This window comes from Zea mays, chromosome 1 (genome assembly GCF_902167145.1).
Source record: "Zea mays cultivar B73 chromosome 1, Zm-B73-REFERENCE-NAM-5.0, whole genome shotgun sequence".
Lineage (NCBI taxonomy): Eukaryota > Viridiplantae > Streptophyta > Magnoliopsida > Poales > Poaceae > Zea > Zea mays.
In genome coordinates this window covers 289,476,994-289,503,389 of record NC_050096.1, presented here as the reverse complement: position 1 = coordinate 289,503,389, position 26,396 = coordinate 289,476,994, and the positions used below count along the sequence as shown (strand labels likewise).

General features: G+C 49.6%; 1 protein-coding gene across 1 annotated transcript; it reads left to right on the top strand.

Moving 5' to 3' along the window:
- The first annotated feature begins 2,311 nt into the window (after positions 1–2,311).
- On the top strand, positions 2,312–19,677 carry LOC100284660 (cytosolic purine 5-nucleotidase). The gene is made up of 17 exons (NM_001157555.2): positions 2,312–2,955; positions 3,474–3,736; positions 5,068–5,145; positions 6,253–6,473; positions 7,759–7,851; positions 11,381–11,464; positions 11,659–11,775; positions 11,881–11,971; positions 12,048–12,104; positions 12,190–12,243; positions 13,497–13,554; positions 17,849–17,925; positions 18,488–18,558; positions 18,685–18,745; positions 19,003–19,062; positions 19,142–19,204; positions 19,308–19,677. The coding sequence occupies exons 1-17, from the start codon at positions 2,814–2,816 to the stop codon at positions 19,428–19,430; spliced, it is 1,713 nt and encodes a 570-aa protein (NP_001151027.1). The 5' UTR covers positions 2,312–2,813; the 3' UTR covers positions 19,431–19,677.
- Positions 19,678–26,396: the final 6,719 nt, after the last annotated feature.

The window sequence follows — 26,396 nt, the reverse complement described above, 5'->3', positions numbered from 1 at the left end:
GTATTGGGGATGAGGTGCTACTCCTGTCAGACGTCAACGGGTAGCTAGCACACCATGGGCGTCGAGCTCGACCTCTCCGACAAACCCGTGGGGCTCGACGTCCGATCCCAACGCTACGCACTTCTAGCGGAGGTGGGGTGCGTGAGGGGTTGAGATGATCCGATTGTCCTTGGCCGCTAGATGTGAGGGAGAGAAATAATGAGGGAGAAGAGATCTGAACGGTTAAATATTACGGAGAAGGATTTCTGGTGTGTACAAAGCGGGGTACATAAAGAAAACATATCTCAACGGGGTCATTTGTTGGGTGGATCTAGATTAATTTGAACTGGCGCTTTATTAACAATATAAAAGATAGATGTATTTATTAATAGCTAAATCATGGATAGTCTCGCATCATTTACTTGTCGGAGATGTACCATAACACCATTTTAGCAGACGAAGTAGCTCAAGCCTTGTTCGGTTGCATCTGGATTAAAGATGGCAACGGGGACCCGATCCCAGATTTCTCACGGGGAATTCCTCTATTAAGGAATGGGGATGGAGAAGTTTTTCTCCCACGAGAATATAAATGGGGAAAAATTCTCGCTCGACGAGTAAACGGGGACGGTTCCCCGTCTCTATAGGTGTACATTTGGGCCGGACTTAATGGGCGGGCACGAAGCACGAAAAAAAGCACGGCCCAAGAACGGCACGACACGAAATTATTTTGGGCCGGCCCGGCCCGGCCCAGCCCGTTGCATCGAGCCGTGCTTGGGCCGACGCTGAGGCCCACGGGCGGGCATGAGCCCGGCCCGTTTAAGCAGACCCGAAAAGACCCGAAAATGCGTCCTCGGCAGCTGCAGCCTGCAGGCCAGCAGAGGCCTAAAGCGCGGTCGCGCGGCCCATTTCCATATTCCAGCCTGCAGGCCTAAAGTGCTGTTGCCCGGTGTTGCTGTTGCCAAATGCTAATTGCCAAATGGAAACCTGAAACCCTACGTCCTACTCCCGTGAGTCCGTGACCAGCCGGCGGCCGCCGTCTTTCCCGTCTCGTGTGGCTGTGTCCCGATCCCAACTCGGCGACTCCCATCTCCATCCCGATTCCCATCTCCAAGGCGGCCAGCCAGGCTCCAGCGCGACCGCCGACCGCTGACCGGAGCGCGACCGACGAGTGCGGCAGTGCGGCAGTGCGCCCCTGCGGCAGTGCGGCCCGCGCGAGCGGCCGAGCGCGACCGGCGACCGGAGCCGCGACCTCCCCTGCGCGAGCGCTACCGGAGCCGCCTCTGCGCCCTGCGTCCCTGCGCCCTTGCGGCCTGCTCGAGCGGCCGAGCGCGACCGCCGACCGGAGCCGCGGCCGCCCCTGCACGAGCGCTACCGGAGTCGCCCCTGCCCCCACGAGCTCCAGCACTCCGGCAACCGTGGCCATTTTTGTATTTCGGGCCTTTATTATTTTCGGGCCGCCAGTTTAAAGCACGACACGTTTAGTGAAATACGGGCCGGGCCGTGGGCCGAGGGGTCGGCCCGTGGGCCGGCACGGCACGACCCGAATTTAATATTGGGCCGGGCCGACCCGAAATTAAATGTGCCGGGCCTTTTCGGGCTTGGGCCGGGCCGGGCCGGGCGGCCCGAATGTACACCTATACCCGTCTCCGTTCCCCGCAGGGACCCGTTAAACTTACATGTGACGATATTTTCATGTAGTATTTAATGATAAAAATAAATAATTAACTTATCAAGAGATCACCCGTTGTACAAATATGGTCATTTTAATGTACACATAATGATTTTTTACATCTAACAATGTGTATAATTGACAATGGTTTACATTAATAACAAATGAATTACGATCTAATTATAATTTAAGTGGTGATGGGGATCCCCGATGGAGATTTATTCCGGCGGGGAACGGTGATGAGAAAGAAATGTCCTTTGCAAGCGTTCGTGGGGTTCTTTATGGGAAAATTTTTTCCGTCGCGGGAACGGGTATGAGAGCTAAAACTCGACGAGGAATTATCCGTTGCCATCCTAATCTGAATGTGATTGGAGAAATTAAATCATTTTTATTAAATTTGATTAAAAAGTGATTTAATCCTCTCTTCAATTACGTCAAGCACTTATCCCTCCATCCATTATTCTCATCGTCGACATTCTTATCCACATCTTACCGGTGCATCCTCCGTTTTGTTCTCCACTCCTCCTGCCCTAGTCTTTGGCCTTTGGGTACGGAGGCGCGTGTGCCCGGAGCCAAGTCGCGGGAGGGAAAGCGGCGCGCGTCATCCGTTACCAGTGGCCAGTGGGGGCAACGTCACCACAGCGGCCAACTCGAACGAATACGCATCCATCCCATCCCAAGCCAGCACCAGCAGTTCCTCCACCACCAGCCCAGCCCTCGCCCCGTCCGTTCGTCCGCCCGCGCCCGCTGCTGCTTGCCTGCTTCCCACGCACGCGAGCTCTGTTCCGTGCTGCAGCAACCGCAACCGCATCCGCATCCGAATCCGCACACGATCCCCGCGCCACTTGCCCCGTCACCCCCCACGCGGCCCGCGCCTCCGCCCGCTCGTCGGCCAATGCCCGGCGCAGGCCAGCTCGGCGAGATGAGATGACGCCGCCGCGCGGCGGTGCCCGGCCTCCCGTCGCTCACGCGCGCCAGCACCAGCACCACCCGGCCCCATCGGGATTCTTCATCCCGTCCTCCACCTAGCGCGGTAGCGCCGCATTTATTCCCTCCCCCGCACAACGGTCACGTTTCCATCGCCCCCCCGTCTTCTCTCCCTCGTCGCATCCGGCACTCCTCCTCGTCTCCTATTTAAAGCGCGCCGGGCTGGGAGCCAGCGATCATGCTATTCTCTAGGAGGCCTCTCGCCGCCGCTTTCCACCTCGCGCCCCTTTCGCCTCCGCTGCTCCTCTTCTTCGCATCCGCGTCCTCGTCCTGCTCGCCCGCCGCCTCCGCCGCCGCCGCGTCGGTCTCCGGCTCCAGGGGTACGTACGCGCTTCTTCCGTGCATTCGTGAGGACTTTCTCTGTAGGGTGAGAATTTTGCCCACTCTTCTCGTGCGATTCTCGTGCTATTTGACCGGTTTCGCTCGCGCGAGATGTTCTGCCTTGTATACCTCCGACCTCACCCAGACTTTGACGGTTGTTTCCAAGGAATTCCCGAACAGAGTTTGTGGATTTCATTGGGTTACCCGGTGCACTTTGGCGAGTCGTGATGCCATGCCGAGATTGTGGATTTTTGTTGGAATTTGATGGATTCTGCATTTTGCATCATCATCTTGTTATTCAGCGTTAGTTGTTTTATTCTCGTGAGAACTACAAATTTTGCCCGTATATCCTTGAAATACGTTGGTCATCTAACCTCTAACGTTTTAACTTTTAACCAACTGTGTCATAATTCCTGATTGAAACAACGTTTTTCTCCACCAATCGTGAAGTACGGTTAGCATTCTTCAGTTTAGATTGTATGCTCTTGCAACACTTGACGTGCTGATCTCCAATCAGGTTGCACTGCTGCAAGGATGGACAGCGGTGCGGTGGAGACAGCGTCCACTGGGGCAGTATGGTCATCACCTTCGGCAGAACCGAGAAGCATTTCTGTCGGGAAGGAGGTATTCTGCAACAGGTCACTCAACATGAGGAACATCACAGCAGTGGGATTTGATATGGACTACACTCTGGCACAGTACAAGCCTGAAACCTTCGAGTCCCTTGCTTACTATGGTACAATAGAGAAGCTTGTGAAGGATCTCCGCTACCCTGAAGAGGTTAGTGCTAAGGAATGCAAATTTTCTTAACACATCAAGATAAAATATCCAGGTTGATTACTTTCATATAGATGTGCCGGTTTTGAATTTATTTGTATATTGACCTTTCAATGCATGCAAGAAAGATAATTAACGGCACATAGACATATAGTCGCTTTAATTGTTTTCCAATGTGTCCATGATTGTACTGTTTGGGTGTTCCAGTAGCAATAATGGCTCAAATTGGTGCCTCAAATTGAAATATAGGGCTCTACAAAAAAACTACTCCAACAGTGCCTTATTTTATAAAACTTGGTAAAAAAATTATAGGGCACTCTCTCAAGTCTCAAGTGTCTCAAATATACTACATTACTACACCTTAGAACATCTCCAACAAGAAGTCCAATATTTGAGTCCTCAAAAGTAAAAAAAGACTTGATTTAAAGTGTTTAGGGCCAAAAAAACGTTTGCAGCTCCAACAATCGAGCCCTATATCATATTATTAGGAAATAAACCATGTTATTTAGCAAATAAAAAATTAGGAATAGTGTACAAATGAGGATAGGGCTCCGGTATATGGGGTACTATATTTAGAACCCGAGAGGCCGAGCCCTATAATGGTTTGATGAATTTTTGTAAAATAGAGCACCTATTGGAATATGTTTTTGGTGCTAGAGTTCTATATTTCTAAATAGAACCCCGTGTGGGGTTCCTATCGGAGATGCTCTTAGTGGGCTGCTCTATAAACTAAATTTGAGGCTTTACTGTTGGAGCAAAGTATTTTGTTGGTGCCCTAAATCCTATAAAATTTTACTCATTTTTAAATTTTTATAGGGTATTTTTATAGGTCACGCTGTTGGAGATGCTCTTATGTATCACTATGTACTTTTAGTCTATCAGATATTATCCTTTTAGAGCCTGGACTACTTACTGAGTTTAGCATGCAATTCGGTAGTTTGTGGCAGCATTTCTATAGTGATGGCAAGGAAGCACATTGTCTTCTGGTTATGGAAGCAAAGATGAATTAGTACACTCTACCTGTATTTACTTTTATGGAGTTACGGCTGCATAACGTTGCACGTTGGTGCTGTTCTTGATTAAAAATCCTCATTGGAGTTGTTGCTATTTATCTTAGTGGGGGCTCACTGAGTGGTGCACTTGTAAAGTTAAACACATTGGAGAATGAAACTTGCTATCCACTTATTAAGCAGAAACATTTTCTAGTGGAGTACATTTGCCTTGATTCCAGAATTCACCTTTACATACTGAATCTTTATGAAAGCAACAAAGCACATTCCACGTTGTGCTTGTTTAGGTTCAGAATTTGATTTTACTATTCTTTGGTTATGCAGCTGTTGACTTGGGAATTTGATTGGAAATATATGGTCAGAGGACTAGTTCTCGATAAGAAGAGAGGAAATATCTTGAAGGTCAGTTATTATCTCTTAACTTTGCCCCTAGTTGCTTGGAAATAATATAGTAATATTACACTGCCACTTAGTAAAACAAGAACAAGTTGCTGGAAGTTTTCTGTTGTAAATTCTAATTGTCCAAAACATAAAATAAATTTTCTTGTTATCAATGAAGGCCCAACCTGCTTGGAAACAAAAGGCTCTGTTGTATTATCGGCTAAGGGCCCAGCCACAATATGGTTTACAATAATCACATCTCCACACTTTTTCATATTCATATTTGAAGCTTGATGTCGGTGATTACATGATTTTGGACCAATAGAATGCGTCTTGTCAAACTAATTGATGCATCTTTTGCTAAGTGTTCTACCTATTCTTATGTATTACATTATTATAGTTTGAACCATAATCACTATTTTTGAGCTAACATTTGCAGTTCCTCAATAATATTATTAATTGCTCACTGAGAATCAACATTATTTTGGAAGTATCGAGTGTTAGTTATCAATGTGAAAAGTTTTTTACTGGTTAGTGGGAATGGCAAAAAAAGATCATGGTCCTCATTATAAATTTTGATCTAAAAAGGGTAGGCCTAGTGCCGTAGGCTCTCATATGAATGGTGTCTAGGGAAGAGATAAACCGAGACAAGCCAGACAGCTCCAAACACGCGCATGGTGACTCAGTGAGGCAACTCTCACCATTGCACCAGGCCTACCCTACATAAATTTTGATGATCTAAATTGTAAATTTCAAATGATATATTTGTTCATGTTCTCAATTTGTTTTATAGCTCATTGTTTCATTGCACTTTTGTGCTGGACTTTCAATACTCGCACTCTCTCCGTCCACAAGGATGCAATTCTCACTTTGAGGAGTCAAATGATTTGAAAATTGACCAAAGTTATAAACAATTTTAACAATTATAATACAACATAAGTACAATTAAATTAGTTATATTGTAGTAAACCTAGCTGGGACATAAACATAATACTTTTCATTATAATACTTTTCAAAGTTAAGCTAGTTTTGCTTGCACAATTCTATAGTTTCATCCTTTTATGGACTGAGGTAGTAATTTTTTAACTAAATTAACTCCTTTTAACTATTTTGGTGATGGATTATCAGATGGATCGACACAAGTATGTAAAAGTTGCATACCATGGTTTTAAGGAACTATCGAAAGAAGAAAAAGTTGCTGCTTATGGGAGTACATTGATAAGAGATTCATTTGATGAACCTGATTATGCCCTTATAGATACACTTTTCTCACTGGGTGAAGCTTATCTATTTGCTCAGCTTGTTGATTTCATAGACAAGAATCCTGGAAAAGTACCTGCAGGCACAGAGTATGATTATTCCCATCTTACATGTTTACCATGCTGATGGGACTTCAAATTTTTAGCACATCATTTGAATATGACTTAATTGAGACAAATTGTTAGAAATTATCTGCCATATTTTTTTCTCGAATACGCAGGAGAGCTGCATATCATTATATTAATAGAAGAAGAGTGTACAAACTACAGAGTGCACAAGGCCAATAGGCCGCTACAAAGTTACATGAGGGGAACTGAAGAAGAAACACAACAAAAACGCCAACATGAAACACCCTATGACCTTTAGCCATCAACACTAGGCAACGATAGACCCTTGGCCCCAGCCATCTCCCAAGTTCTAATTTCATTTCCTGACATAATCATAATAGTAGAGATGTTTGGCCTAACTCCATTGAACACACAGTCGTTGCAATGTTGAAGACACAAGACAATAGCAAAAGATTAGTGGTCTCCATTTCTTGGTCACTAAAAACACAAGCCTTGGGGTGATCAAGATTTCGCCTAGCCAACCGGTCTGCTGTCCAACTGCGGTTGTGGCTACTAACCATAGGAAGAAACGACATTTGGGAGGTGCCCAGCTCTTCCAGATACATTTCCATTGCTCAAAACCAGTAGCTCCACGTAGCAGCACATCATAAGCCGGTTTATCAGAATAGCAGCCCGAACTAGAGAACCTCTAGATGTGCCTATCTGGAGTATCTGGCAGCAGAATCACCTTTGAAATAACTTTCCACAACCTTATGAATTCATCAATAACTTCCACAGTAGCCACCCCATGAATATCCTGGACCCAAAACATGTCAGCAAATGAATATCCTAGATTGTTCAATAACATGACTTTTTGTAAGTTCCAGTTGTGATTATTTCAAATTATTAAGAGTCCTATGGTCTTTTGATGCGCTATAACACTATTATTGCACATTTACCTTTTCCATTTTTGCTCTCATGAGGCCAACAACATCAAACCGTTTACACATGTCTATGTCTTATACCATTACACAATAGCAGCATAAGCATGTAAATGAGCGCACTATCTTTTTAGCAACAGGACAGTAGAACTTTATTATTACAAAGAGAACAAATCTGTTGTTTACTTGTTGCTCTCTAGTTTTTTCTTCATTGTTCCATCTAGAGTTGGTTGGTATCTAGAAATCAAGATAACTTCAAAGAAATTCTGTGCGTGAACTAAGCCGGTTTTCTTTTACTTTTTCATTTGTAACTGTAATACCCTTGCTTCTTTCTTAAGGTCGTCTAAATTAAGTTTTTTTGAGCTTGCGTTACTATGTTGGTACAGCTATCCACTTATGTACAGAGATGTGAGGTCTGCGGTTGACTTGTGTCATCGTGATGGAACTCTAAAGCGGATGGTTGCGAAGGATCCTGCCAGGTAACTCAGTTTTCTATTTATGATTAAATATGTAACACCAATCATATGATACAATTACAATGCTGGATATTATTCATAACGAAAATTGTTTGGCACCCATGGGGCTAGCGCTCTTGCTATCTAGGCTGTTGCCTGTAATTGTTTTGGTGCAACCATTTGATGATGTTTCTTTCTCCTCGCCTCATGTTATGAATTGCACTATATTCAAGGCCTGAATATATGCACTGATACACGATAGAGATTGTGTAGAACAAGGATTCTATATATGAGACTAAATACAACAAGGACACATGCATAGACATCTAACGAGGACACATGTATAGGAATTGGCGGACGCAAAAAAAAGTTATTGCAAACTCACGGTGTGATTGCCGTTCGGCATGGAGAGACAGAGACCGGAGGGGTCGCTGCGGGGGGATGCACCACCGCCGAGGCACCGGCTACCGCGTGTGGTGGGCGTGGGGGCCTGCGATTTTTGGAGCTATGCGCGATGTGGAGGTATGAGTGTCGGGGCGTGGAGACAGCGAGGCCACGCAACGCGTGCGCTGGCGGAGCGGCGGCCCCAGGCACGGAGCACCAGAGCTCCGAGGTTGGGCCAAGGGAACAAAGGAGCGCGCCTTCGAATTTGGTGGGCTGGGCCGAGGTATGGCACGAGCCATAGTGCGCCATATTGGGTCCTCTGTCGCCATGTATAAGCATCTACCCCCCTCAAACTCAAGGTGGATCAAACACACTAAGTTTGGAGAGATAAAACCTATTTTGAGCTCTGGTCTAGAAACACACTAAGGGAGGTACCACTGAAGTAGGTTAGGACTAAGGACTTTGTCAAGGACTGCTCTAAGTGAGGTTGGTATTGTAGTAGCAGGAGCATCGAGGAAGAACAGAAACAAGGGTACCAACCAAGGATGTTGATGAATCATCAAAAGTAGGATAGATTTTCTTCTGCCAAACAATTGGATCTCGACAAAGATATCCCTTATACTCAACCGAGAAAAAAACACTATACTCGAGAAAAACACACTCAACCGACTGAGCGGTCAACTTAGCGCACTCACAAGGTGGGAGCAGCATATAGCAGACATAGCCAAACTGACGAAGGCTTGAATAGTCAGACATCTTGCCACAAAGACACTCAAAAGTAATCCCTCCTTAAAGAGTCGAGGAAGGCTGAATGTTAGTCAAGTAAGTGGTAGTAGAAACAGCTTCATCCCAAAAGTCTCATGACCATGACTAATTAAAGTGGGTGATCAGAGTCACAAATATGGACTAGATGATGATGCCACTAAGCAAAATACGAAGTCAGCATAACCAAAATGGACCTAGCAAGACCAATAGAAGCAGTGGAAGGAGGAGGGCAAATCTATTCAAGCATCTTAGAGATGCTGAGAGTTATAACGACAAGGGCCAGTACCAACCAGGTGACCCATGAGCCGATCTTGGACATAACAAAAGTTGGGATCAAGGATAACTGATAATCATGATCAATAACTCGGTAGTTGTGATGTGGCATCTAGAGTTAGAAGGAGTGACATAGGGGGGAGTGTGGTGACACAAGGAAGTGGTGGCGCAAGAAGGCAATGGACCCATGTCATGCGATAGCGAGAGCCAAGAGGAGTGGCATGGTGCGAAGAAGTGACGGTGGTGCCAAGAAGAGCGCATGGGTGAGTGGCGTGTGGGTCAAGATAGCTATGTTTTCATTCATCCTTAGGAATATCTGGCCGATGGAAATGAAGGGTACATATAAGGAGGGCTCCCACCCCTGTGGGCGCCAAATCCGATCTCTATTCATATAGACATACTTTTTCTATACGACTATTTTGGTCCACATGCAAATTGGCATCCATGTGTTATTTCCACTTTTATGTTCTAGTGGATCCTGCTAATGTGCTAATTATGCCATTCCACTTTTATAGTGCTATATATATACATGGCCAATGGGCCGTGCCGGGTCAGCACGACCCGAACCCGACACGGGCCAGGCCAACTTAGTCAGGCCGAGGCATGGCACTGTTATGTGTCTAGCCGTGCCGGCACGTGGGCCTAAGCATGAGCCCAAGCACGAGACCAATACATTTAACCGACGGCCCGGGCTACAGTGTCGTGCTGGCCTAGGCTCGCTACATATACACAGGGGCGGATCCAGGGTACTTTTGTGGTGTCATGTGACACCAATGAATTTTAATAATCTCTATTAAAATGTATGCTTATTAGTGATTAAATGAGTTGATAATACTATAATTTAATGGAGATGACACCAATGACTGTTTTGTCTAGATCCGCTACTGCATATACAGTACAACTACCATATACAGTATAGTGCAAACAACAAACTAATGGTTCGTACAGAAAGCAGTTCATAACAGCAAGCCATGCGCCCATGCCCATAAGCAGCAGTGCAAACAACAAACTAATGGTTCATACAGACCTCCATGATCATACAGTCAAAGCAGCAGTGCCCATACAATCACACAGACATGCACATGCCCATAAGTACATAGTTCATAACAGCAAGCCATGCCCATAAGTTCATACAATGATAAAAATAGATCACCATACTTTAAAAAGAGCTGTTTGCAATGGTTGCCTTGTTAAAAAGCCTTAAGGTAAAACCCCATTTCAACTACATGGGGACAAAACCCTAAAGGAAATCAGAGTACAACCTAGCTCTTTTTGTGATCTAATGGTTCACTACTTCATGTTCATTACCACGACTAACAGAAACAGAACTGTCCTCTTGTGCATCAAGATACATGTTTGCCATTAGGTCTTCAAGTTCCTTGTTCTACACACTGTTGCTGTCGAGCTGCAGCTTGCTCCCAATCTTTGGTGAGGGACAACATCTCCACATGTTCTGGTGTTAGACTTCATCGTCGTTCCTGAGATGTGTCCGGTGCGCGCAGCTGCTTGCGCTCGTGACGCGCGATGGCTGAGACATGAGAGCCTTACGCCATTATCATAGCGGCATAGACTCACTTACCATAGACTTATTTGCGTATGCGGTCGGACGAGGTGACGAGTGAGTGCCGATGGACGGATGGGGGAGGGAGGAAGCGGCTGGCTAGCTGCGCAGTGCGGCGTGTGCCTGCGCCGTCGTCGGTGCTGCCGTTCCTTGGGGGCAGGCTGGTGAGGGTGGGAGATGGAGAGTCCGAGACTAGTGAGGGGCTGATTTAGGGTTTGTGAGCAGGTTAGGTTTTGGGGGGGGGTGCTGAGTGCGGACTGGGCCTAGTTGGGAGGCGGAACGTGGAGGCCACCTGGGCCGCTCCCTCTCACACGGCTGCTGGAATTTGGCCATATGGGAAATTAGGAAATGGGCCTATAACAGACAGGGCTGGGCCGTGCTGGTCTATTTGAGCTAACCGGGTTCGGTAACGGGCTAAATGGGTCGTCCTTAATCGTGCCGGGCCTGGGCCGCCTGACAGGCTTGTCTCTGAGCCCAAACATGGCCCATAGCCTATATATATATACTTGTGGTTATAATTATGTTATAGAAAATCCTGCTAATTTGTGTAAATTGAACAAACGATTGCAGGTACATCAATGAGGACTTGGCAATTGTACCAATGCTTGAAATGATCAGGAAATCTGGACGCTCAACATTCTTAGTGACAAATAGGTATGTGGCTGGTGGTGCCTTTATGAGTTATCTTGAGACGTGTGATGACAAATTTCTGTAATGTGTCCTTTCTAGTTTCTCCTGAAACAAACCCATTTGTTTAAACTAAGGCTTTTCATCTAGATGCATTTTACATTTTCGAGCATCTTGCTACACTCTATATTTATTATTTAGGCAAGTACTCATTCATGCAGTTTGTGGGACTACACCGATGTTGTCATGAACTACCTTTGTGGGCCATACACTTCAGGTGTAGGCTCTGGTCTCAATCACAAGTGGCTTCAATATTTTGATATTGTAATAACAGGCAGGTTAGTATTTTATGTTATCTGATTCCTGATTCTTTTGTTGCTATTTATAATATTGAAAGTATCAGCTCCCTCAACTTAGCCAATCCTTACTGAACTTTCTTTTAGTTCGAAGCCAAGTTTCTTCCATGATGATAACCGTGCAGGATTGTTTGAAGTTGAGCCTGATTCTGGAAAACTTCTGAATGCTGATATTCAGGCTAGTAAATTTATCAATTCTAATCTATCTTCATGTCATATGTTTTTCCCTAAAATATATGCAATACTTCGTGAAGATCGGAAGCCCAAGATCAAGTCATCAACACTCAACACCAGTTCAGAAAGTTTATCAGGTACTTATTTTTCTGATATATAATATATCATGTAAATGCAACTTTATACTATTGTTATATCCTATTTATTGCTATATCTTTCCAGGGGGGCAATGTTGGTCATCTCCACAGATTACTTTCTGTTGCTTCTAGTTCACAGGTATGGGTTATTTAAAATAAAGTCTAGTGCATATTTTGGTTTGCCAGAGATTCACTGACACAGAATTAGACATGAGACTGGACAGAAATCTAAATCTATTTAGAGGAATCCAATCATCGTCCAATCAAAATCACACTCCTATACTGGTTTGCCAGTGGCTCTGTTTGGCACAGCTACTGCTTGTTAGAAAAGCAGCTTATCTGAGAAGCTGGTGAAAAACAGTTTCTGCTTGTTGGCTGCTTTTAATTCATTCTGAGAAGCAGCTGAACTGATAAGCTGCTGAAGAATCTGTGAACTAATAAGTAGTGGAGATATCCAATACTAATTGCCTGTTTGCTGTAAATCTCTGCACAACCTACCAACAACCTACCAGAGCTTCCAATCCAATACTAATCTGACTGAAGCTGAGGAGCAGGCATTCGTTGTTCTATGATAGCTCCTTTCACAATGACACATTGATACAGACACCCGAACCACCCACAGTGGCTGCTGTGTGTCCCATCCTGTCCAGTCCCAGGGGCTCAGTATCGCTGCATCCTGTAACAAATCGGCATGCTCCGCGAGACCGTGGGCCTTCTATGTCAGCAATGGCCTCACCATGTCCCAAGGCACCATGCTGCCGACTGACGTGTGACCATCACGGCAAACTTGTAAGAGTTTTGCGCTAGGTACCTAGGAGGCCTAGGTGGGAGGTGGCATTTGCCCATGTTTGCAGCCCTGGTCAACGAGTTTGTGTGCTTCACCACCGTTCTGACCAACATGTTCCTGCTGAGTGGTTTGCGGTGCATCTGTTGCTGTTCCCGCCAGCACAGCTGCTGCTCATGTGGTCGATCGATGCCTACCCACGGGCGCCCGGAGACGCGGGGGCTTGAGTACCAGCGATGCCCGGTGTGCGGGAGGGTGTGCTGATCTTTCTTGGCACAGGGAAGTGGAGTGGGAAAGAAGGCCATGACACAGGACTAGTGGAACTGGCTGCAAGACCTGCACGGTGCGCCGCCGTCACCACCTTCCACCGTGGCCAGTTTCATGCTACCAAGTAGAAGTCCAATAGAATTTGATCTGTCCATTTTTTTCCTACAAAATTCAAAGCTATAGGATGTATATAGAATGGATGTCCATGTCCCAATCCAATGGAGTTCAAGTGCCAAAATTCAATTGGATATTGACTAAAGCCAATCCAATACCGTGTCTACACTGAGTGTATCTGAGCATATGAATCAAACATAATAATTCCTTATCTTACAATTTTGTAGATTCTCTATGTTGGTGATCACATATACGGAGATATTCTGCGGAGCAAGAAAGTTCTAGGTATGTTTTATTTATCCTGTATTATCTCATTAGTTAAATTGGGATCTGAATAAATTTGTGATTAAGCATGGGAGTTTTAATGCTGCCAACAAATTTGTGATTAATTCGCAGGCAACATGACAACTTTTAATGCTGCCCCCATTTCATTAAGTTCATACAAGCCTACACATAATTGCAGAGACACATGTAGATCCATCACATGTATTATAACATATGTGGATATATCATATCATGACACATGTCCAAACCATAACACATGACCAAACGTTATCCTTCGTTAACAATTAATTAAGATCATAAAGGGTAAGACACTTTCTTGTACGAGTGTATGGCATAGACAATTAGTCAATTAGTAAAGCTCGATATATACTGGCACTGCTCTTGGTATGTTGTTGGCATCCCTCTCCTTGTTAGTGTCCAAAGTTCCAAACCATCTCTGGCATGGCACCAATCCATTCAATTGCACACATGGACGCCGCTGCATTGTGTCACATGTAAAGCATGTAACGTAACACAAACAAAAAAGTGTCCAAACACTTGCACCCCTGTGTGCGCACACACAATCTTGCCCTAGACGCCGAATCAGCACATGCCACTGTCATAGAACTGTGGCAAGACGGAAAGATCGCAAGAGTTGTGAGGGAGCCTGGAGCCCTAGACTTGGGTCGAACCCTGTAGAGAGCCTCAACCTGGTTACCATTGCTGACACAACACAAGACGAAAGGTGGCTAAGCTTAGTTGTTGTGGAGGCACTTGTGATATCGATGTGGACGCTTGTGCATGAGGGCTCAAGCATCAGTTGGTGTTGGCAGGAGGTGATCCTTGATAAGCCGCTTGCCAGTGTTCTGGATGCATACCAGCCAATCCAATTCTGTATGTTCTAGAGGGCTCAATGTTAGACAATGTGTGTTCTCTATGTGTGTAGGCCGACACCATTGTTTGGCTGCTGGTCCCATGGTTAGGGTTATGAGTCTATATATGTACCACATCTCCTATGCAATACAACTAAGCACTTCACAATCTTACATGGTATTAGGCCTAGCCAATATCACAGCCGTTGCGACCCTGGGAGGCTCATCCTTCCCTCCTAAGGGCGGTCTCATTCCCAGTCACTGGGAGCCCGCCCAGATCTGGCCGGCTGAGCCTCGACGCCCCCACCTCTCTAGCTCCGTGCGCGGGCCCTTTGGTGCTACGTGACTGAAAGTCGCCTAGAGGGGGGGGGGGGCTGAACAGGCGAAACCTGGAAATTATAATCTTTAAACACGCACTTTGCATGAAGTTAGGGTTAGAAATAAATAGTATTGAATTCGGAGTGCGAAAGATAGTTCTTGCTATGAGTTGCTCAATCAATGCGAATAACTTTGGGAGCCAACTCAAAACAATATGAGCAAGAGCACTTTAGAGAGAGAGGAGAGGGGAGAAACAAATCGAGTGATGAAGATCAACACAAATGAACACGATGATTTGTTTCCCGAGGTCCGGTTCCAAGGAACCTACTCCCCGTTGAGGAGGCCACAAAGGACGTGTCTATTCCAACACTTTCCCTCTCCCAATCTGTCACTTAGACCGGTCGAGTGCTTCTTCTTAATCACACTGGTCACTAAGACCCTGCAAGGATCACTACAAAATTAGGTGTCTCTTGTTAGCTTTACAAAGCACTTAGAAGAATTAGAGTGAGAAGAAGAAAGCAACCAAGCAACAAAGGAAACACAAAACACCCTCTCTCAAGTCACTAAACACTTGACTTGATTTTGGAGCTTGGAGAGGATTGACTTGAATGGAGGTGGTTGGGGGTATTTATAGCTTCCAACCACTTCCTAGCCGTTGGCTGACTTTGCTGTCGAGGGGCACACCGGACAGTTCGGTGGTGCACCGGACACTGCATTGTTCACTGTTCGGTGCGTGCCACGTTAGCCGACCGTTGGGGTTTGGAGTTGTTGACCGTTGAAGTCTTCTGTCTTCTTGCGGCACCGGACAGTCCGCCACACCGGACAGTCAGCGCAGTCGACCGTTGGGCGAACTTGACCATTGCTCCGTTGGCACACCGGACAGTTCGGTGAATTTTAGTGGAGTGGCTCTAAGAAAACCCGAGAGCGGCCAGTTCGCGAGGAGCTTCGGCCTGGGCATCAGACAGTGTCCGGTGCGCCACTGGCTGTACCAAAACTTGTATGGTCCAAACTTTGTAGAATTTCCCAACACATTTTCGTTGTATGTTAATGTGAACTTTATGCACCTGATAAAAACATTCACTAGGCAAACTAGTTAGTCCATATGGTTTGTGATGGACGTCAAACACCAAAATCGATTATAGGAAATGTTAAGGCCATTTCCCTTTTAGTGACCCGCTGCTGGCGCACGCTCGCCGCTGCCCCCTGGTCGCGCTTCCCGCTGCCGGCGCCTCGGACCCGCGCCGCCACCATCGCCCGGCCTCGGATCCGCGTCGATCGTTGCCTGACACGTCGTCGTTTTCCACTTGGCCACGTTCCCCCTGCCACCTTGCTGTGGGTGCCACCTCCATGGCCACCAGCATATCTCCGTCGGGCTTCCTCTCTAGGTGTGGTCCCGGCCACCCCACCTCCCCTGCTCGTGGCGTGGGCACGTTTGCGGCCATCCGGCCCACCCTTCGAGCCCCCTCCCCTCGTGGGCGCTCCCTTCCCCAAAGGCCGCTGGCCCTTCCTCCACCGGCGTGGCAGACCCCTCTTCCGTTCCCCTTGGCTGTCCGACCCTAGCCCGACACATCTGGCAAGGCAGCCCCTCCATCGTGCACAAGAGCCCACGCCGACGCTTGTGGGCCAGCTGTCGCACATCCGTGCAGCCAGGCGTGGATGCAGCAACCAATCGCGTGCAGATCCACCGCTGCCGCGAGCCTGAGCAGCCCCCTCCGCGTCGTCCTCACTAACGCCAGCCACCTCTTCCACGACGTGGTTACCCTGCGGGCCTCTCCCCTGCGTCGGCATCTCCGCCCATGCAACCCCTCGTCATTGCGTTGACCACCTCCGAATTGCCTACGCTGACACCTAGCAGCGCCAACTCTTCGAGATTCTTCCGCTACCGGCGTCAAACCCCCTGCCCGTCTAGACCTGACCCGTCGCCCACCCCTTTGCCGCCTCCACAGCAGTATCCATCGCTGCTGCGACCTTCCTGGCTAGATCCGTCGTTCTTTGGACTAGATCTACGTCTTCATGGCTGGATCTGTCGCTGTCGTGGCCTTCCCGATCCGATCCGCCGATACCCCTTCTATTTTGCCGCGAGCGCAGCCACCCTGACCGGCGCAGACGCATGCGCTGCCGCCGCTCTCCCTGGCGAGGCTCCTCGACTACCGGACGCGGAAAGAAGCAAGAAGGTCCACATTATGTTGTTGTCCCTTTTGTGTCGCCCCGTCGATCGTTGACGCTTGAACATCGACCCCTCGAAGAACAGGCTACTGCTGCGTGTTCCCGACCACGACCACTTCGACTGCGGCTATCTCAGCATCCAAGGGCTATCGTCTTCTTGGAGTACACACCGGCCTCTACTCCAGCCGCAACATTCGCACCCACACGACACTGCGACTGTGGGGGATTTCAACCCGTCGGCTCCTACCTTCGGTTTCTACTCCAGTCTCATCGTGTGCGATGCCCTGTTGCGACAGCCGGGGGATGTTAGACAGTGTGTTCTCTGTGTGGGGGCCGACACCACTGTTGGGCTGCTGGCCCATTAGGGTTAAGGTTACGAGTCTATATATATGTATCTAATCTCCTATGCAATACAACTAAGCACTTCACAAGCTTACACTCAAGCATCAGTTTGTGTTGACAAGGTAATTTTTCTTGTTCTTGCTTGTCTTGAGTATAACATGTACTGATCCATCATACGGGCACATGTCCAAACTTCATCCTCAAATAATGCAATAAAGTTCATAAAGAACAGGACACCTTATACAATACAGTATGATACAGACAAATAGTAAAGCTCGTTTATACGGGCATAGGATTTGATGTATCGTTGCTGCTGACGTCTCTCTTCTTGTGTGCGTATCCGGTTCACCTGTACCTTGTGATATGCTGATCCATCTAAATGCATGCATGGACACTATGCACTGCATGACAGTAAAGCATGTAGCAGAATAACAGACACAAAAGTGTTAAAACGTAGTGTGTGTCACACACACTTTTTACTAGTTATTTCTTGCTGTAGTAGTTTTTACAAATTACCTATATTTCGTGTGGGACGCCTCCCTTTCATTGTTGCATTTGTCCACTATATTTCATCCATTTCCTAAATGCTTTTCTGTACGTGTTGTATTTTTTGAAAGGCTGGCGGACTATGCTGGTGATTCCAGAACTAGAACAAGAGCTGAAGCTTCTCTCAGAATCAAAGTCTACTCGAAAGGTACGAAAACACTCAGTTGCTTGTAAAAAAATATTTCCTATCAATGAGATGCTATTTGTCAACTGGGCTCAGGCTATAACAATCTTGAGTTGAGTTCATGATCAGTACTTCTCTAGAACCGATGATTTTCATGGTTGCTTTCTGTTGGGTTTTCTAGGACTAGTTATGCTGAAGGTAACTGACCAAAATATTTTCATTTTCATTTCATAGCAATGGTTGCTTTCTGTTGGGTTTTCTAGGACTAGTTATGCTGAAGATAATTTTCATGGTTGCTTTCTGTTGGGTTTTCCTCACATTTTCATTTCATAGCAATGGTGTAGCAGAAGCAACTGACCAAAATATTTCAAGTTTACGTACTCAACTTTAAAACTACTCAACTTGAGACCAAGTGACCAACATGTTATGTTAGTAGAAACTATCCTGACCAAAAAAATATCAGCGGCTTGTTCAGTGTTCACATCCTTTTCATTCTGTGCTACTCTTCTCAGACTTTAGGCACCCGGAGGTGCAGACTGTAGTCATCAACATGCTCATTGCCTTTTTTATGTGCTATCTATTTCAGGAGCTTAGACATCTTAGAATGGAGCGTGATTCGATTGAAGACAAAATCCATCATCTTGAATGGTCTCTTAAGTAAGTCATGTTCTGGCTGTGTTTCGTCCACTACTATTTGCCATGTAGTATAAAACAAGTGTTGTTTTCCTTGATGGATGTAGTTTCCAAATAGGTTTACTATATAAGCCCTCTCTTCTTGTTCAGGCTTGATGATATCTCAGAAAACCAGAAGGAGAAATTGTTCTCTGAACATGACAATCTGCTGGTTAGTCCTTATTTCGAACCCTTTTGTTGTCAGTTGGTTGTACTCTCATTCCAAAGTGTTGACTTGATATATAGCAAAGTGTGAAACAAATAACATTGGATGCAGCAAGTGCAAGTTACACACATAAGTATATGTGCATTCCATTATTTCCAAACGTTAGATAAAATGATTCATGCTCCTTAGAAAAATTGATACATGTTGGTAAAAGTTCTTTTTTTCTTTGATGGGGACACTTTGTTTTCATTTTTTAATTGCAGAAACAGAGAGGGCATGTTCGTGGTCTTCATCAAGAAGCTCAGAGGCAACATCATCAGAAGGTATGCTCTAGTTACATGACCGCTGAATTTGTTCCCTGCGCTTTTTTATCTTTTTAACTGTTTGCTTTCCCGAGTTCAGTTTCATAAGGTGTGGGGACAGCTCATGAAGACTGGGTACCAAAATTCCAGATTTGCTCATCAGGTGCAGAACGTTTAACCAAACTCGACTGAAGTGATGAAGAATGTTATGGGCAGCAATGTGTGACACTGTGACTGACACTAGATTTTGTTTTCACTTCCCACAGGTTGAGAGATTTGCTTGCTTGTACAGCAGCCAGGTTACAAACTTCGGTTTGTATTCTCCTGACAAATACTATCGTCCGAGCGAAGATTACATGCCCCACGAGTTTGATGTGCTTGGGCTGTAGGAGCAGCCCCTACTGCTGGTCGGAGTTCCTCGTTGTAATTGATCCATAGCCTAGGAGGGGACATCGTAGTTGCCGTATTATATAACAGGAAGCTTCACCCATTGTGAAGGAGAGAAGGTTTATAACTATAGTAGCTACATTTCTACTTATCAGTAAGTTTACCTGTATATAAATATGTACATAACTGATATATGATGCGTGTTATTTGTGAGCACGCGATAAGTAGTACTGACTAAGTCCTGCTGGTGTAGTCATTGGTTTTTTTATGATGGATTAGCATGTAATTATTGTCTATTAAATGATTCTAATTTTTTTAAAAGTGGATTAAATTATAGGACAAACATCATCTGAAAATATACCAAATAACATTTCTTATAAGGTAATAATTAGTATATACATGAGGAACGAGTTGATTTCACCAAAATTTATAGGATAAATCATACACACCATAATAAATTGTCGGATGGTAAATTATAATCTCAAACAAACGACTCCTAAGACTAAACATGCAATTAGTTTTAGATAGAGTCAGATTCCCTAGATACGAGCCACCCTTTTTCATATAGCGGTTGATTGGTTGCTCGGTTGACCACATCTAGAATTGTCAGATGCGTTGACCGTGGATGCACGCTTGATTGGTAACCTGCACGGCATCGCTTGAATCTATATAAGCGGGTGCAAACGCTTGATTGGAAGCTAGATGCGCGCGTTCGAACGGATGCAGGGTCAGGAGCCTAGGCTGCCCCCAACCAATCACGTGAATAGACAACATAGTCAGTCTCATAGCATCTAGTAGTGTGTTGTGCTGTTGTACGTTTGTGATAATTAGGGATGGCAATTTGGTCTACGGATTTGGATATCTAATCTGATGGAGTCCGACATGGATACATTTTTGACCTGTGGGTCAAACCTGTATCCGACTCAAATTGGGCGATCATGTATTACGATATTACCTCCGACCTGCGTGTTTTCCGTTGGATATCCAAAATCAATCCATGGTTTTTTGGCCTAGCCCATATTACAAAGAGCGAACTCCAACTCCATGAACCCCATGTCTAACGCTCTCAATTCCTCAACGTTGGCCGCCCTTTCTAGCCTTGTTCTGTTCCTATGCTATGTCACGTGCCCCCTTTCAAGTCCCATAGGCCGTAACACAATTGGCGACTGGCCGACGACTGCCCTTTTCAAGATCCAATGCTTCAGGCCACAACTCATTTGGCTATTGTCGGCGTTTCGAGACCGGGGGGTCCCTCGGGCCGACGAGTGAGTGTCGCCGCGTGCCCCAGCCCAGATCGGTCGAGCGCGTGGGCGAGCGCGAAGGGGTGAAGGAGCGAGGCGGTCGGAGACCGGCGTGAGAGAGGTGGGAATCCCGTGGCCTTCGTGTTCGTCCCGCGCCCAGGTCGGGTGCGCTTGCAGTAGGGGGTTACAAGCGTCCACGTGGGAGAGGAGAGCGAGTGGCCCCAAGAGAGCGCCTGTCCCGTCCTCGTCCCCGCGCGGCCAACCTTCTCTAAGAGGGCCCTGGTCCTTCCTTTTATAGGCGTAAGGAGAGGATCCAGGTGTACAATGGGGGTGTAGCAGAGTGCTACGTGTCTAGCGGGAGAGAGCTAGCGCCCTAAGTACATGCCGATGTGGCAGCCAGAGAGATTTTGGCACCCAGCTGGTGTGATGTCGTGGCCGTCGGAGGAGCGACGGAGCCTGGCGGAGGGACAACTGTCGGAGCGGTTGAGTCCTTGCTGACGTCCTCCTGCTTCCGTAAGAGAGCTGAGAGCCGCCGTCGTCACAGAGCATGCGGGGCGCCATCATTGCCTATCTGGCGGAGCTAGCCAGATGGGACACCGGTCTTGTTCTCTGCGGCCCGAGTCAGCTCGGGGTAGGGTGATGATGGCGCTTCCTGTTGACGTGGCTGGCCTGCGCCCTAGGTTGGGCGACGTGGAGGCTCCTCCGAAGCCGAGGTCGAGTCTGTCTTCCATGGCCGAGGCCGAGCCCGAGCCCCTGGGTCGGGCGAGGCGGAGGTCGTTCGGCAGAGGCCAGGGCGGAGTCCGAGCCCTGGGGTCGGGCGAAGTGGAGTTCGTCGTCTTCCGGGGCTGAGCCCGAGTCCGAGCCCTGGGTCGGGCGGAGCGGAGTTCGCCGTCTTCCGGGACCTAGCCCGAGTCCGAGCCCTGGGTCGGGCGGAGCGGAGTTCGCCGTCTTCCGGGACTTAGCCCGAGTCCGAGCCCTGGGTCGGGCGGAGCGGAGTTCGCCGTCTTCCGGGTCCTAGCCCAAGTCCGAGCCCTGGGTCGGGCGGAGCGGAGTTCACCGTCTTCCGGGACCTAGCCCGAGTCCGAGCCCTGGGTCGGGCGGAGCGGAGTTCGCCGTCTTCCAGGACCTAGCCCGAGTCCGAGCCCTGGGTCGGGCGGAGCGGAGTTTCCTATGGTGCCTTTGGCAGGGCCTGACTGCCTGTCAGTCTCACTCTGTCAAGTGGCACTGCAGTCGGAGTGGCGCAGGCGGCGCTGTCCTTCTGTCAGGCCGGTTAGTGGAGCGGCGAAGTGACGGCGGTCACTTCGGCTCTGCCGGGGGGCGTGCGTCAGGATAAAGGTGTCAGGCCACCTTTGCGTTAAATGCTCCTGCGATTCGTTCGGTCGGTGCGGCGATTTAGTCAGGGTTGCTTCTTAGCGAAGGCAGGGCCTCAGGTGAGCCGGAGATGTGTCCGCCGTTGGAGGGGGGCCTCGGGCGAGACGGAAATCCTCCGGGGTCGGCTGCCCTTGTCCGAGGCTAGGCTCGGGCGAGGCATGATCGAGTCGTTCGAATGGACTGATCCCTGACTAAATCGCACCCATCAGGCCTTTGCAGCTTTATGCTGATGGGGGTTACCAGCTGAGAATTAGGAGTCTTGAGGGTACCCCTAATTATGGTCCTCGACAGTAGCCCCCGAGCCTCGAAGGGAGTGTTAGCACTTGCTTGGAGGCTTTCGTCGCACTTTTTTGCAAGGGGACCAGCCTTTCTCGGTTGCATTTTGTTCCGATGGGTGCGCGCGAGCGCACCCGCCGGGTGTAGCCCCCGAGGCCTCGGAGGAGTGGTTTCACTCCTCCGAGGTCTTAATGCCTTGCGTAACGCTTCGGCCGGTCTGGTTGTTCCCTCATGCGAACTGGCCGTAGCCCGGGTGTACGGTCGGGGCCCAAGTTCTCGGGCTGGTATGTTGACGCTGTCAACGGTTCGGCCGGAGCCGGGTTTGCGAGAGCAGCCCCCGAGCCTCTGCACAGGGCGAGAGGGCGATCAGGGACAGACTCAGCTTTTTTACATACGCCCCTGCGTCGCCTTTCCGCAAGGAGGAGGGGGGAAAGCGCCATGTTGCCCTCGATGGGCGCCGAACATGGTGTCTCCAGTGAGCTGCAAGCGGGTAATCCGAGTGGACGTCCGTGCCCCGTTCGTTAGGGGTCGGCTAGGGGCCCAGAGGCACGCCCAAAAGTACCTGCGGGTGATCTGCCGGACCCGGTCCCCTGGCGACGGGGTCCGAGGGCTCGATGCCTCCCTCTGATGGGATTCCGTTACAAGATCGTTCCCGCTGGTCTCGGAAATGTCCTAGGGTACCTCGGGAGCGCAGCCCGAGCCTTGGTTATGTATCGAACGTACCCATGGTCATCCCTCGCTCGGCGTCTGAGGCGGCTGTGAACCCTTCGGGGGCCAGCCTTCGAACCCCTGATTAGTAATGGGCGCGGAGCCCGAGTAGCCTGAGGCGGCCGTGGAACCCTTCGGGGGGCCGGCCTTCGAACCTCTGACCAGTAGTGGGTGTAGGGCCCACGCGATCTGAGGCGGCTGTTGAACCCCTCGGGGGGCCAGCCTTCGAACCTCTAATCAGTAGGGAGGCTCGGAGCCCGGTTCCTTCACGGGGAAGGATCCTTTTCGGGGTATCCCCCTTTCCCGGTCCCTGTTGCAAGAGAGAGAGAAAGAGGAAAAAAGGAAAAGGGTACGAAATCGAACGACGCGGCGTACCTTTTTTGGTGCGGTTATTACGGCGAAGGCGAAGCATCGCCCGCTTCTCCTGCCATAGGTGCCGCCTGTCCCGCCGCGGAGTTAATGCGACGGGGCGAGTGGTTGGCGGGGCGGTCGTTGCGTGTGCGCGAGCCGCTCGAGGAACGGCGCGTTGTCTTCACGCCGTGGGAGAGGGTTCTCTCGCTGCCCCCGGATGGGACGTAAGCTTGGCTGACGACGCGACCGCTGCACCTGCTCGCCTGCCGTTGTCATTACTGCCGGCCCGTCTTCGGCTGTATTGACCGTCGTGCCAGGCTGGAGCCGCTGGGCCGTGCGCTGGGTGGCCTCGAATCGCGGTATTGGTTCCGCAGTCGAGGAGGCGCGGTGGTGGCGCAAGTGGCGGTGCAGTTGCTTGCATGAAGCATCCGGCGCGCCGGTTGCATGACGCGTGGGCCTGGGCCTCCAGGCTGGGCGCGTTGGGAGTCGGAGAAGCGCGCCCACTTGGCGCGGTTGCATGCTGCCTGCATGGCTGCCCGCCTCTTTCGCCCGTTGGTCTGAGCAAAAGTGGAGGGTCACTTGTAACCGATGGGCGGTCGTGTGTGCCGCGCGCGGCGGTTTGGCTTCTTCTGCTCTGAGCCGGCTTGCATGACATGCGGGACCCAGCCCCCGCGCCGCTGGGGAGGGCCTTGGAGCGTGTTGGAGAAGACTCAGCCCGTGACGGCTGGGGGCGTGAGTAGGGAGAGTTGCCTTTAAAAGGAGGGTGACCCCCTTCGGAAGGCGACCATGTCTTCGCGCTCCCTTATGCATCGCGTCTCTCCACCTTCCAAGCCCCCGGATGGGGGATACCCGCCGTCTTTTCGCCTCATCGTTGGAGGAACGCAACTCCGTGGGAGTTGGTACCTTTCAGCCATCGTTCGGCTTCAAGGATTTTCATCACACAGCCCGGTTGCTCCCCTCCGCTAGTGGTCACCCAAGACGGTGACCTCCAGCTCCTGGATGGGGAGAGGCAAGCCGGGTTGTGATCCCGATCCCGCCCTCAGCATCGAGGGTGCTCGTCATCCTCGCTGGGGCGGGGAGCGAGGCGAGCCGGGGCTCTACCTCCTGCGCGGGTCGGCGGGCCACCTCTTCTTCCAGCTTCTGGTGGTGGCAATCGCCCTCCAGCCCTGCGGCGGAGACGTCCTCCAGCCATGCCGGGGAAGGCGAACTGTTGCTGCCCAGCTAGGATGCAACATTCCGCCCTCTCCCTTGCATTCGCGGCGAGGACGGCAGCGAGGACCTGCCGGTGCGCTTGGGAGCGGCCCGCTCTTTGGCTTTAATAGCTGGTTCGCGTCCCTTGAGCGGGACCGCGAACGAGAGCCCTCCGGTGGCCGCGTCCACCCGGGACCATGGCTGCTGCTGCAGAGGTCGCTGGCAGGTCCCCCGACGTTCGTCACCCCGCTGGCTCGAGGTTGCTCATACCCGCGGGGGACGGAACCAGAGTTCCGTTTGTAATGGCATTTTGAATGCCAGTGTTTTTGTTCATCGTGGCTGTCGAGGCCTGAACATGTATGTAATTTTGGCACGGAGCCGTGTTTTTTCCTCATTTTCGAGCACCAAGACTCGCCTGTTGATTATCTGAACCGCTTCACCAGGCATGAGTCGCCCCGTGTCAAGGTGACGAGTGAGGTATCCGTATCCCGGAGGCGTAGGAGTCCATCGGCTCGGTCGGCCTTGTTGTCTGAGGCTCCTCTAGCTTAGTTAAAGGGACCCCTTGGCCGCTCTTCGACGAGCCGAGGCCAGGGGTAGCGATATCAGCATGAACAGAGGCGGAGTTGGCTCGAAAATGAAAACCTAGTTGGCCGGAGCCTAGCCGGGTTGTCCGTTAGCGGGACCGACGCCGGAGTTGATCAGCCGAGGCCTCGGGTCGGGCTGGCGCCCTTGGAAGATGGTTGGCCGAGGCCCCAGAGGTGACCGGCCGAGCCGCCTGCTCGGGCCGGATTCCCGGAGAAGACCCTGGCGGCGATGGCCCGGGCGTGGTGATGACGTCGTCCTTCGGAGTGGAAGTCTTCGGGCCGCGTCGCCGTCCGAGGCTAGGTCGAACCTCGCCGAAGTTGTCGTCGATGCCGAGGGTGCTGCTGCCCCCTTCCAGCGTCAAGACCCGAGCCTGCAGGATTAGATTGTCTTGTAGCGTGTGCCTTCTGCGGCCGCCGAGGCCAGAACACACACCCTCGCTGTGTTGTAAAGCTGTGTCTCTTTTCCTCTTGTTTCGAGTATCTGGACTTTTTTGTCGGTAACAGGGTTGTTTGTGCGAGTGAGAGTTGCTTCTCGCGGAAGGTGATGAGTGAGGTATCCGTATCCCGGAGGCGTGGGAGTCCCTCGGCTCGGTCGGCCTTGCCGCTTACGCGCACTTTTACCCGTCCATGAGGCTCTGTCACCGACTCGGTCGAGAAGGCTCGAAGGATCACTTCGGCAGAAGAACTTCCGGACGTGAAGACTTGTTCGGTCCGCGGAATCACTTTATCCGAACGCGAGTTACTTATCGCAGAAGGTGATGAGTGAGGTATCCGTATCCCGGAGGCGTAGGAGTCCCTCGGCTCGGTCAGCCTTGGTTGCTTACGTGTACTCCGTCGTTTTCAACATCCACTTTTCGAAGCAGTCAAAAAGCACGAAAGATATTCTGGCAGAAGAGATCTTTTTTCGAGGAAAATTTCAACGCAGAGGGGGTTCCCCCCCTTTTAGCCCCCGAGGGAGGGTAGGGCTTTGCCGAGGCGAGGCCGACCCTTCCTTGATGACTAAACTTTGCGTGGGTGCGAGGTATATGAACAACTTTGAAAACATCTTAAGGGTAGAAGCGACGTAGCTGTTGGATGTTCCAAGCGTTGCCGTAGACCTCGCCTTGACTGTTGGCCAGCTTGTACGTTCCGGGCTTCAGAACTTTGGCGATGACGAATGGCCCCTCCCAGGGGGGCGTGAGCTTGTGCCTCCCTCGGGCGTCTTGCCGCAGCCGAAGCACCAGGTCGCCCACCTGGAGGTCTCAGG

What these genes read in the sequence shown, in the direction of transcription:
- LOC100284660 (NM_001157555.2), top strand. Translation starts at nt 2,814, where the DNA reads ATGCTATTCTCTAGGAGGCCTCTCGCCGCCGCTTTCCACCTCGCGCCC. An exon ending in CAGTTCAGAAAGTTTATCAG is followed by an intron (nt 12,105 to 12,189) that starts GTACTTATTTTT and finishes ATATCTTTCCAG; the next exon opens with GGGGGCAATGTTGGTCATCT. An exon ending in GCGGAGCAAGAAAGTTCTAG is followed by an intron (nt 13,555 to 17,848) that starts GTATGTTTTATT and finishes ATTTTTTGAAAG; the next exon opens with GCTGGCGGACTATGCTGGTG.